At 40.0% G+C, this 13,174-nt stretch overlaps 1 protein-coding gene across 1 annotated transcript; it reads right to left on the bottom strand.

The window, feature by feature from the left end:
* Nucleotides 1-3,369: 3,369 nt before the first annotated feature.
* LOC117230748 (odorant receptor 13a-like) lies at nt 3,370-12,744 on the bottom strand. Its single transcript, XM_033488489.1, has 5 exons — nt 11,077-12,744; nt 9,557-9,656; nt 9,346-9,441; nt 5,155-5,310; nt 3,370-5,080 (listed from the first exon to the last, which is right to left on the bottom strand). Exons 1-5 carry the CDS (start codon nt 11,988-11,990, stop codon nt 5,030-5,032), a joined length of 1,317 nt encoding a protein of 438 aa, XP_033344380.1. The 5' UTR covers nt 11,991-12,744; the 3' UTR covers nt 3,370-5,029.
* Between the last annotated feature and the right edge of the window lie 430 nt (nt 12,745-13,174).

Here is a 13,174-nt window from a genome sequence, read left to right as displayed (position 1 = left end):
CCCTTTAGCCTGTTCGTCGATCGTTTTCCTGACATTTTCTTTAGCACCGGAGTATTCTCGTGAAGAGGGCACGCGATTGTGTCGACTTCGAAACATTCGAAATTCCTTTTTGCGCTTTTTTAAAACTCGTAAAACGATGTGATAGAAATGGTATTTTGAAATCCCGAAAAGTGGCAATGTTTTATAACGCTGAATACGAATGCGTACTTTTGTTTTAGGGAAAAATTAACCGAAGATATTACGCGCTTCTGCAGAAACTGTGTTGTTCGACGTTGCGCCTACTAAACGTTCGAAACTCTGCATTCGATTAACTTGTAAACTTCGATGTTTTATAACGCTGAATACAAATGCGTACTTTTGTTTTAGAGAAAAATTAACCGAAGACATTAGGCGCTTCTCCAGAAACAGTGTTGTTCGACGTTGTACCCACTAAATGTTCGAAACTCGAACATTTAGATGCATTCGATTAACTTGAAATTTTCACACACTATTCCGCTTAACGTTACGTAGAACGTGGCGTGATATTCTTTTGATATCTTAATCCGTGCAGTTTGTATAAATATTTCGAAGGTGGTTTTCTTCAGCGGGAAGTAAAATATCGTTTCTAACAAGCCGTCATTTTCTTATTTTCCAAAATTAAGGAAGAATAAAATACGCTACATGGAAGATGATCTTACTTTCTTGTATAAGGTTGCACGAAACGTTTAACAAAGCGTCTAGCGTGAGGAAGGTGGCGAGTCTGCATCAGACCAACCGTACAGTCGTCTCGTCCTTGCTCGTTTCTTCTTTTCCAAACGCTCTCTCGTTCGTCTTCGCGATCTGTCGTCGGTAAGAGAAGGTCTCGATGCGATTCAAGCGACCCAAGTCAGGGCATCACGTTGACAGTAATCGTAAGAATGATGCCTCCGGATAACAATCTCGTCGAAATCCTAGATATCGTGGGATTACAGAAAAATTCACTTAACTGGTAATTGACGATGAATTCACCCATTTATTTATCTCTTCTCTCTTTTCCGTCTCGTCTATTTTGTTCGTTTATTTATTTATTTATTTATTTATTTAACCAGCACGGATCATCGTATACACGAGAACACGAAAGTGTAAGTGTAGTGTAATTGAAGCGTGAAAGAGCGAGCGCTAATTTCGAGTTACGATTTTTCAAATTTCACACGAGTTGTCAGCGTGGATGCTTTAAGGGAGTATTCTGGTCTAGAAATTTGAAAAAATCGACAATTTTTTTTTCATATTTCCAAAGTTTAGACATTCGAGAATATGCCCTTAAAAGGATTTTTCAAAATTTCAATTATTTTATGAGTTGCAGCCATTTTTGCGACGCGTGTTCACGTTGTCCGAGTAAACTTATCTCAAAACTTTAAACGCGTTTTTCTCGAAACTACTTTTTTCGAGTTGGTTCTAATGAACCGATTTATTTGAAATTTTGTCTGAATATTCCTTATATATTCCTCTATCGTCCGGAACACGCTCAGCTCAAAATCTTTAATATTGCTATTTTTTAAACGTTCGGAATTGTCAAAAATACGTGCGAAATAAGACATTTTTTTCCAAACGGCCGTCATTTTGTGAAAAGATGTTGCATTGACTTTTTCAAGATTCAGACGATAGTGGCATCCATACTAATTAAGAATCTGTTCGCTTTTTTTATTTCAAATGACCAGAAGGGTTGATATCATGCACGACACCCCATTTTTTTCGTAGCACCCACCTTGCCAGCTCGTAGCTTTTTAAATATTGAGCTTTTTTTCAGTGAATTTTTTACGTAATCTCGAAATATCGATAAACAAATGCTAAAAAGAAGGATAGCAAAAATATTTTTTGTTTCGCTTGTACAGAGCTTCTTCAAAGATCGCCCGAAATTCATGCCTCTAGGCCAGAATACCCCCTTAAGTTGCGTTTACATTGATCCAATAGCATCGCAGTCTAGCGATCCGATACAGCGCTTTCGTTCCAGTAAGCAATCCAATCCAGCGACGGGATCGAAAAGCTGGCTTTACGTTAGTCCAGTCGCTGGTTCCAGCGATTACGTTCCACAATGGTTCGACTGGAATTCGTCGATGTCTACTTTGTTCCAGATTTCTTTGAACCGTCGAATGTGGTGGACTACGGTGGCAGTGGATTCGCGTAAAAATCGGATAAAACAGCAGACGTACGCCTCAGCCAGCATTGGATACTGAGCCACATCTGAATTCCAGTAACGCTGGAACGTCGCATTCGCGGTAGCGTCGGGGATAAACGCAGGATTGAAAAGTAGACTTTCGCTGCAGTTGCTGGACCGGTGAATTGTTTATTAGAATGGTAAGACGGTCGACGAATGGATCGAGGATTTGAAAAAGTAGGGTCAGGTCCGCTATGGTTCTACGCTGTTCAAGGCGAACAAATAATCATGGTTATTTATTTATTTATTTATTCGCGTGGATAAAATTCCTTTGGTGTATACAATGCAGAGAAATGGGAGACATAGACGAAACATACAATATAAAAGTATAAAATGGAAGAAAAAGTGAACGTAAAATTTAGACGCATGTACCGACGAAGCTGGCGAACCGAGGACTGTTCACAGCGTTAAGAATATTTTTATAATTACGAAATGTTCCGACTGCCGATTTATTCGTTTCAGAGGCGACGCATCGTGGAAATTGTCAAGCAATTTTCTCGTTGTTTCCTCGCCTTTGTCTCTGTCCATCCTTGCGTCGAAAGCGAAGCAGAACTCGGCTTAACGACCTTTCGAAGACGTCGCGAGTAACGATTCGCCCGTAGCCAAAAACGTAGTAGTCCAGATCGAAGAAAAGAGTAACAAAAAGAAAAAAAAAAGAAAAGAAGCAAAATAGCGAACGATAAGATAGACGTGATCATCGATAGGGAGGCCAATAGGGTTTCTCTAACGCAGCTTCAAGTATCGTCGACGAACAGGAACGTGGTTTTCTTTCTTCTGGCCAATATAAGAAGCAGCGCGTTCGTTCGCGCGTACCTGACCGCTAAAGGTGCGTTTACACCGAACGAACAAGGATATTCGCTCATCCGGTTTGGCTAGCGTAAACTCGTTGGGAAGCATAACGATTTAGGGTTAAATTACTTAATTTGGAATTTTTTATTTACTTTAATTTTATTACCAGTATGTACCTAAATTAAATTACCTGTGTAATTACATTATAATGAACATAATAATAAACATAATTTATAGCGTAAATCGCTATAGCCCAATATCCTTATCTGATTTAAGGGTTGATAATATTAATTGAAGGATATTATATATGTTATTATTATTATGTATCAGTAAAAACTCGGAAATCTATTGACGTACCATCGGGAAATGTTTGAAGTGAAATTTTTTTAATGCTTCATATTCTTTTGGATACTAAGGCAACCTTGATTCTCTCAAACGACAAGAACGACGTAAACTCGAGAGAAGTGTTTTTCACGCATTAAATTTGACAAATTAAAGTTAAGATACCTCTGTTAGAACGTTCAGCTGGATCGACTAACGTTGTTAAAAAGATACGGTACTGTTTAAAAGACTCAAGGTCACGTGGATATTTCATAAGATATAAGATATTGAAAAATGAAAATCTACTCGTCGCATCAGGCTCCTCGGGTATACTAAAGTTTCATTTGAAATATTTTTTTACAAAATCACTAGATAAAGAATCATTTCGTGTAGCAATTTCTACTGTGACCAACCCTGCGTATATTGATTTAAATAATAAAAATAAATAGTTATAACTAATAAAAAGAAATATAAGAAACTGTCAGTTTCAAGTAAAAGATACAACATATTTCTTGCTCCGGGAATTCAATAGCAGTTAAATCATCGTCAAAGAGGAGACTTTGTCCGAGCCAATAGTTAGCAATAAGACACGAGCAAATTCGTGGCCAGATATCCGGACACTACTGTACCGCGTTACATTACAAGGAAGTACATCCTGAGCAACGGAACGAAACATCTCTCTGCTCGCCTATAGAGATTCGTCTTACCACGAATCAAAACGAGAATGGAACGCGCGAAACGTTTTAACTCGAACGATCGATTACATCGAAACCCTTTCTCCCGTCTACTCTGCACTTTCCTCTTATTCTTCGCACGAGTTGACTTTGCGTCGATTATCGTCGTCCTTTCCTCCTTTCATCCGCAGCATCGCCTGGTTCTTTTCTTTCGACCGGTGTACAATTAGAAATGAAATTTCGAAATCGGTTTCTACTTTCAGCCAGAACTGCTCGATCGTCTACACGCTCGTACAGACAATTAGTTCAATGATGCTCTAGTTCGATGACAAAACGTATTACGATTGTGCATCCGTATTTCTGAAATATCATTGAAGGAGCGGAGAAGCTGGGTAGAAAATTGCTTCACTTGTCAAGTAGCATAGAAAACTTTGAATATTTGAATCCGTGCAATTTTGCGCTTTTATTCGCATCTTTTGCAAATGCATAAAAGCCCGCAGTCTAATGATCATTGAACGAACGGACAGAAGAAGAAAACAACGCTCCTCCTCGTTCTTGACTCTGTCGCGATCTTCGAATTTGTACATTTTGCACTTATCTTAGCAAACGAAAACATATGTTGACATCGTAAGAAAATATTTAACACGAAATTGAAGCAAAAGACGATACGTACCGACAACGATGTTTGCAAATTTTATGCAACTCTCGGATATCGCTCAGCGTTAGAGAAATACAGTTGGGTCGAGGATGACCGAAAGAAGGTAAGAGGGGGATTAATGGGATTCTATCGTCGGTGTTTCGCGAAACGAACGTCAGTTTCGTGCTCTCCCTTTTCTCTTTTCGCCTACGTCTCGCTCCGCTCTTTCGATCGATGAACAATCGGAAAAGAAATTCTGCGATCGATTTGTATTCTCAGTCAACCGTGTTTATTCGATCAGCCGTCTACTCGTATTCGCTGGAAATACTCGAATGACATCTGATACAACGATTATTGGACGAGCGTGAAGAAGGTAACGTTTTCTTCGTATCCCGGATAGCGTGCTTTTATGGTCAGTGTTTCGCGAAACGAGAGTCAGTTCATGCTTCGTATCATGGTGAAAAACGAAGCAGCGGTGGATATCATCTGAAAGAAAGGGACGGCAGAAAAATAAGAGAAGGAAGAGAGAAAGTTCAGGGCAGAGAAGGAAAGAAAGTTACAGAGGCAAATGTTTCCAGCGACAGCTCGATGAACTTCCCAGCAGTCAGGCGAACCGGTTTTTGACCTCTGATCAGAAGCATGTTCACCGGATTTCGTAAATTGCGGGGATACCGATACCAAGGCATCGAATACCCGGCGTGACCAATAGCTTCGCTCTGAAAGAAAGACATAGAACGAGACTGAGAGACCGCCGAAGAAATTGACGCGCAGGCTCTAAGTAGAATTTTCTATAAGAGTCGGACGTCGGCTGAAAATCAAAGACAACGAGGCACCAGATACGCGAGATTATGTCGGATACAGGCGTAGTAAAAGCAAGCGATGGGAATAGCAAGTAACTAGCAATAGGAGCAATCAAATAAACCAAATAATCTAGAACTGATCGTAAGTCGGAGGAACGCGGTACGAGCGAGATAAAGAGCAAACACAAGCAAGTTCGTTGCAAGGCCAACCGGCTAAGGTTAATAAATATACTACTATGCTATTATTACTATAAGCGTCAGACGCATCTAGATTTTTTTGTCGGACACAGCGGCTACATGGAGAGATTTCCTCGTCGCTGATAGGTTGACCTCGGATTATCAGTGCACGTACATTGTCGATAATTTAAGGTTCTCAACTAAAAGGATCAATATATATATATGTAGTAACGTATGGATCTTAGAGTAAGGACAAGTAATGACGGTAGATTTAAAGTTTAGTGTAGTTTAATAAGCGATATTCAATAACAAAAGGACCGACTATAATATCGGCGCGCGTCGATTCACACTCTATGTCCCCTCGACTCACACTCTGCTTCTCAACTGCCTCTCTGGCCGTTGCAGCATCTCTTTTGTCTTTTGCTAGGCCTACCGTACACGTGTTCCGCGGACTCTCATAGCCAAGGTCGCGTAGGCCTTTTCGGCGAAATTATTTATTTGAAGGACCGATAACGCATTGATGGAGCCGGCAGCGCCTCGGCTCTCGCGACATTGTCTATAGTTAACTCGATGTTTCTTAGGCCCTTTTCTCCGATACTACATATATATATATATATAGTGTCAATACAATATCGTTAATATTTATCGGCAAACTGGATTTTCGTTGAGAATCTTAAAACATTTGATAATATTATTGATTGTCTGAGATTTATTATGAAGCAAATATGTATCGATACATCGAAGTTATACGCGTCTGAGATTTATAGGAAATTAGAGTAATCGCGAGCGAGACGATACTGCGTCGAAACTGTACGAAATAAAGAAAAATTTTCCTAAGATCGCCGCTAAAGATTTTCTAAAAAATTTCTAAAAATTTCGTCGTCTGCCACTATTTTTGTGTAAATAAATTAGATTTTCCGTGTACGTGTACATACAGCAAAGATACTTTTCTGTTCAGTTATACCGTGTTTCACGTGTAGAACACGAGTTACTTTAAGGTGAAATTATTCGCAACCGAACGTAGGTGGATCAGGTGTCGAGTAGCTTGGATGAGGAACGCATCCGTCTTAAAAACTCGACACTTTAGTACGTGCGATATATCCTTATTATGAGAATGATAAAAAGATTGTTTCTCTTATCCTCGGTTCTTAATCAGAAAAAATTCTAAGGGATGAATCATCCAATTTTTTTTCGAAAACAAGTTGGAAATTTCTTGCAATGTGTCTTCTAAATTATGTCACTTTTGCGACACAACGATGTGATGTATTTTCCTAACACGTAAATGACAAGAATTAGTAACCACGTCTTTACTCTGTCGCGCTAAATTTCCAATAAATATAAATGAAATTCAAATCTGATAATGCGGAAACGATCGACACAACCATAGAGAGAAGACTAAAAAGGAAACACCCAGCAGATCTCACAAAGGATATATCCTAACAAACACGAAGATGGTACCCCATTGGGGGTTGCCACCCACGTGATAATCAAACAGCTAAAAAATTCTACCAAATGTCCAAATTGGACAAATTGTGAATGTGAAATTTTAAGTAAAAAAAAAAACAAAAAATCTGATAATCACCTGAGAGAGTGATCTATTATTCGTCCTTGGTCTGTACAGACACCCCTTTAACTCATCGACTTGCTTCTTCATTTTCTCTGAAACAGCGTTCCGACCTCTGTATGCCCAACGCTTCTGTTCCAGTTCTGCGTTTTTCCTCATTTGAGCCTTTCCTTCTCCGGCAGCTCGTTTTTACACCGCTGAACGACAGTTTTCAGCAGCTGTTCCCGCAGTTCTCCTACTTTCTGCCGTAGCGACTCGATGCCTCGCAACCTCTACGCATCGTCCAACTTTCCTCTCAAACGCGTCTCAGCCTGTAAACGTCGTTCTCCGAATTCGTCCTGTTCACTGTCGAGTTCTTGCGCTCGGATGCGTTCTTCGTCCAAGCTGCTCGTTGTTACGTTCTATTTAGTTGCCGACGAGAAGATAGAAACGTTAACTGACGTTTAATGCAACTGGCAATAAGCTCCACTTTCGGCTAATCTGCTATATGCGGGAATACTGGTACAAGGAGAGGATTAAAGTTGTTGGAAAGTAAATTTACGATATGTAATGATTTAGAGGAGAGGGAGAAAAGGATGAGGGAATCTAAGTACAATAGATATTACAGAAACATAGCGAAAGAAGGGCTATCAAAGTATCTAGAAGGGAACACTGGAAAGAGGAGGGAGAAAGAGGATGCAGATTATGCAAAAAAGGAGAGGAGGACTTGAAACACGTATTAGAGGAATGCGAGATAACAGGAGGAGCAAGGAACATGGTTGAAACACTGAATGAGACTGGAGAAGGACTGGCAGAATTGAAAGCGATAATAGAGAAGAGAAAAGTAGCAGATGAGGGGGAAGAACGACAGGAAGGGAGCACAGCAAGGAAATAAAAGCCAAAGACGGAAAGAGCACTTAGTTATGAGTGTTGGTTATAAGTTAGTATATAGAGATAGATCAAGTAAGGTGCAATAGTTAAGTATAAACAGTTGTATATAGTTATAGAAGAGCTAAGAGATGTAAACCGAAAGTCGTCCAAAGAAGAAAGGTATGGACCAAGTATAAATAATAATAATACGTAATGATTTATTCAAATCTTACTCGATCTCGATGTTGACAATTGACTGACAGACTGGCGGATATAAAATTCTTCGGTTGACTAAATGATCACTAACTCTTCGATGGACAAAACGGTAACTAACTCTTCGATAGACAATGGTAATTATTCGGTTGACGAACGGTGATTAATTAATATGCTGGATAAACGAACGGTAAATATTCTCATTATGACTTCTCCGAGTCGCTACATTTATATCCGTCGAAGATGAAAAAACGTCGAGGTCTTCCCTTCGAAAATGTATCGCAAAATCCTCAACGTTTGTTCGACTGCCGACTTTGTTTACAATTTAAATTGTCTTAATATCGTTATAGAAACATAATTAGGTAAATATAAAGACATGGGTCGGATAAGTGTTCGCAAGATACAGCGGCTTTAACTGCCTTTCGCTTCAAATACCGCAAACGTGGTTTCGAATAAACGTTTTAGACTACCTTGATCTGAAGAAATTATCAATTTTACTTTCGCGCTACGGATCGTGCGGGTCGCGGCACGAGACACTCGTCACCTGCTCCACCAACGTTCATTCGCGAATAATTTTCTGTTAAAATCGTTCGCGTTCCACGTGAATGAGAAAAGGTATATATGTTTCAGAGAGGAACACCGTATTGCCTCGCCAAATTCTTAAATATCCTGTCTGCGTTTCGTGCAACGTTAAGAACACCGTTCCAGACGAATCGGATATTATCGAAGTAACTCGTACGTTACGTCTATCGCGATTAAAAGTGTGCGGCTGCATTTATTGCGGTCAAATGTCCATGAGCTGCGTATTCCTATTTCTATGTGCTATATCGAAGATAATATATTCCATGTAACGGTAAAATCGTGGCAAGATAATTGTGCGGCTCGATATCCCTGTCGTAACGTTTAAAATTTTGTAAACGTACGTACGTAGACTCGTTTGATCGATCGTAGGCTACCTGGAAAAATTAGAAAATCCTTGAGAATAACGCGATCGACGCAAAGAAACAACAGCAAACGTATTTACATATTTGCTTCTACTACTTGCAAGTAGAAAAACGATCGTTTCTCTTCTTTATCTTTGAAATATCGACGATACGACGATTCGTGCGGCTGTAGCAGATTATGCACAATTATCCTGAATAATTTACCTTCGATCGAAGAAGATCCGGTGGCCAATTGCAGAGAAAGAGCTGAATAATAAAGATCCCAAGTTGCGTGACGAACTTGACCTTGCCGGGATTGTCCTGTTCGTCAAGTATCAGCCAAGTGTATGTCATGCAAGGTTATCACGCTATCGAAAGAGAGGAGGAGAAGAAAGAAAAGGGGAAAGAATCTTTGGCTAACTAGCTGAATACTTGCCTCGACTATTTTGAAGCCAATCAATGAGATATTGTACGTGCTGGTGATCAGTTGTATCAGAAACATTATATTTGTCAAGTTTTCGATATCCTCGCACAATCTGGCAGCATAAAAAACGGCAGTTAAAGACGTAATGTCGAGAAAGAATTATACGTATACGTATACCATTTGGGAAGCGGCATAGTTATTTTTAATTAAAGACTTGGCACTTATTTTAATGCAACTACATCGTCATGGTCGCACAGGGATAAACTGGTGGTCGAAGTAATAATTATACAATTCGAGCGAATTCGGTGAATTTTACAGCGAAAGAATAGTATAGAGTGAAATCTAATCTAATATACAAGGTGTTTCTGAAATCGTGGCACAACCAGGAAGATGGATATTCCTCGTGCAAAGGTAAGCCAAAACTATAGAATACAATTTTTTCATGTTGAGTTTCAATGTTGAGTTTGAACACTCGTTGAGTACGCATGCACTCAAGTAGCCGTAATCTGTTTGGTATAGCCAATATAGCTAGATATTTCGTTACTTTTATTTATCCCACAAAGTAGGACGAAACAAAATTCGTCGCGCACAAAATCCACAAGAAATCGACGTATCTCACGGACCAAAATCGGAATCGCGCAAAATGAAATTCGTTTTCCACAAAACTCGGAAGAGTTCGACGCTTCCCATAAACAGAAACCAGTGTCCCACAAAACGAACTTCGTCGCTCATAAAATTGTCGTTTTTGTCGATCTTCTGGGAATTCTGTGGGAAACGAAGTACATTTTGTGGGCTAGCTAATTTCTCTCGTGGGAAGTGTCGATTTCTTGTGGGTCTTGTAAAAAAATTGTAAGAAACGAGGTACATTTTGTGGGATAGCGAATTTCTCTTGTGGGAAGCGTCGATTTCTTGCGGGTCTTGTGGAAAAATTATAAGAAACGAGGTACATATTGTGGGATAGCGAATTTCTCTTGTAGGAAGTATCGACTTCTTGGGGGTCTTGTGGGAAAATTGTAAGAAACGAATTTCATTTTGTGGGTTAGTGTCTTTGGTTTGTGGGAAGCGTTGATTTCTTGTGGGTTTTATGGGAAATTCGCAGGCAACGAATTTTGTTTCGTGGGATGGCAATTTTTGTTTCTCGGAGGCGTCGATTTTCTGTGGCTTTTGTGGGAAATTTCTAGGAAACTAATTGCATTTTGTGGGTGAAGGACATGGGAATATTCGATATAACAGATGGAATACAGATATGGTGAGCGTGAAACGGTAAACGTGGGATTAACGATGCTGTATGTGATGGATACAGAATACGAGAAATGGAATATGAAATATGGAATATGGAACGGAGAAATTAAACGTGGGAAGTAAAGTGAAAGATATGGATTAAGGCAATAGTTAGGGAATATAGCGTTTGAGCTTAGGAGTAGGAAATATAAAGTATGCGACGGAAATGTGATACGTTGTATCCATTTAGGATAACGGATACGATTAAAAAAAAAAATGTCAAAGCACCTAGTTATACGAATCGCACTCACTTTAGTAACAGTTGATGATGGTTCAGGCACGTTCGGAAATTTTTCATGCCTACGTTCCTTGACGACGATTCTGTTCTGGTAACCGACGTGGTTTCCGTTGCGATCTTCGTCTTTGTTGCGATTGATAACGACGCCAAAACCGGTAGCGATGACGGTGATTCAAACGAATAGGAATTTTCAATTCTAGATCGTACCGTGTCGAAATACCCACACGCGATCAGAATAAGCAAAGGACCAGTCGTGTCCACGCCGACACAGGTCAAACCGACGCTGATCATGGACCCAAGTTGAACAACGTACACGATCTCGTACCACGGTGTTTCTTGTACGTCGATAAAAAACGCGTACGGTAAACGTCGTCGCTTATCGTCCGTCGCTTGCAGAGATTTCGCAGCTTCCGACGGAACAAAGCTGCTATTGTTTCCATAAAGCGTAACATTCGCAAAATGCTTCGGTTCGCTAAATATCAAAGAGCCAAATTGTATCAACAGCACGTAGAAGAATATAGTTGAAACGCAGCTAAACAAGTAGCAACGACTCAATAGTTTCGCTTTGTTCGTGTAACTTTGAACGATCTTCTTTTCGCGTAAATTTAAAGTCGACCAGAAAGACTCGCAAATGTTCAACATCGTTTGACAAGAATCGCGCAACCACAAAAGAATCACGAATCGCGTTTGTCCTGCTACGAGTGAGATGATCATCGCGAATGATTCCAAAACGGTGGCCAGAGTGTACGAACTCGTTGCAAATTCGTACACGTATGAAACGGTGTTAATCGTCATGCAAACGAACGCCAAGCTCGCCAACGTATCTCTGCTCGCTCTTTCGCTCGAAACTACACCGGCCAATCTCAGGAGAGCCAAATTTAGATCGATCGTTTTTTCGAATTCACGTTTCGTCTTGTCGTCGCTCATGTCTATATAGCTTCGTTTGTCCCGGCTTTTAAATATGAATGTTCGACTTGACCGAAGTTCAGCTCGAATTTTTTATTGGTAGAGATATAAACTCCCCGAAGAATGGTTCGCTTTACCGCGAGTCTCGCGAGTTTTCGTCGTGTCGGCTCGGTCTGTCTATATTTGGCGATTCGTTTTTCCGTCTTTCTTCCCCACCCTCTTTTTTCCCGTCTTTGCTTTTATTAAAGTTAATGCAACGCGTGAGAATCCGCGCGTTGTGCCCGCAAGCTCGATGATCAATGTTTCAACGCGTGCAGAAGTATCTCTCCTCGGACACCTATCATTATCGGCAAGAGAGGAAAGTTAAAGTCCAAGTTTTCCGACTGCGCGAAATTTCACGTAAAACACGCGACATCGCGTGAACACGACGGACGATTTATGTTTTTTCATCCTTACAAGAAAAAAATAACGTTCACTGAGAATCGTGACATTGCGGGATTTCGTGGATATAGGAAGATCGCGGAACTTGTGTTCTCCCGCTGTGAGCAGAAAATGGCATCGATTCCAAACCGAACGAACATAAAGCAAGATTTGTATCATTTTATAGAAGAATATGGTACGTATTTGTTAGTTTTACGTAAGTCTTGCAAACGTTCGCAAACGAACATCCCGAATGCATTGGTAGAACCAAGGAAAAAGATTAATACGTTTGCCAGATGAGCATTAATTAATTCGAGATCGTGAAACCGTAAAAAGATTTTGTCTTCTTGCATATCTTATTGTGTGCCTACCGATAAGATTTTGCTCTTTTAATTGCGTTCATAAAAATATAAGTTTGCATAAACATCCGCAGTCTAGTTATATAACGAATATACATACGTATCAACATATACATAGAATCGTTTATTCGCGTCCAAAATAAATTTCAAAGAAGGAGCGGTTGAAATCTTAGCAGTTAAATCTTATTAGCCGAACTAATAAGAAGCGCTAGAGTTGATAGCCAATAAACCTCGATTATCGGAACTGCTCGGTTGTCCGAGCTGTCTTGTCCATCAGTCGTTCATCGATAAACGAGATTCAACTGTGTAGTGCGAATACAATAGAACCTCATTTACCCGCACTCCGCTTATACATACAAATTAACGCCGTGCCTCTATTATTCCAACTGCGATTCAGCGTAATTTCCCAATATGTAATACGTACAA

Source organism: Bombus vosnesenskii, unplaced genomic scaffold (assembly GCF_011952255.1).
Source record: "Bombus vosnesenskii isolate JDL3184/JDL3185 unplaced genomic scaffold, Bvos_JDL3184-5_v1.1 scf7180000013267, whole genome shotgun sequence".
In the NCBI taxonomy this organism is placed as follows: Eukaryota; Metazoa; Arthropoda; class Insecta; order Hymenoptera; family Apidae; genus Bombus; species Bombus vosnesenskii.
Note: the sequence above shows the minus strand (reverse complement) of the source record. Positions and strands in the feature narration are given on the sequence as shown.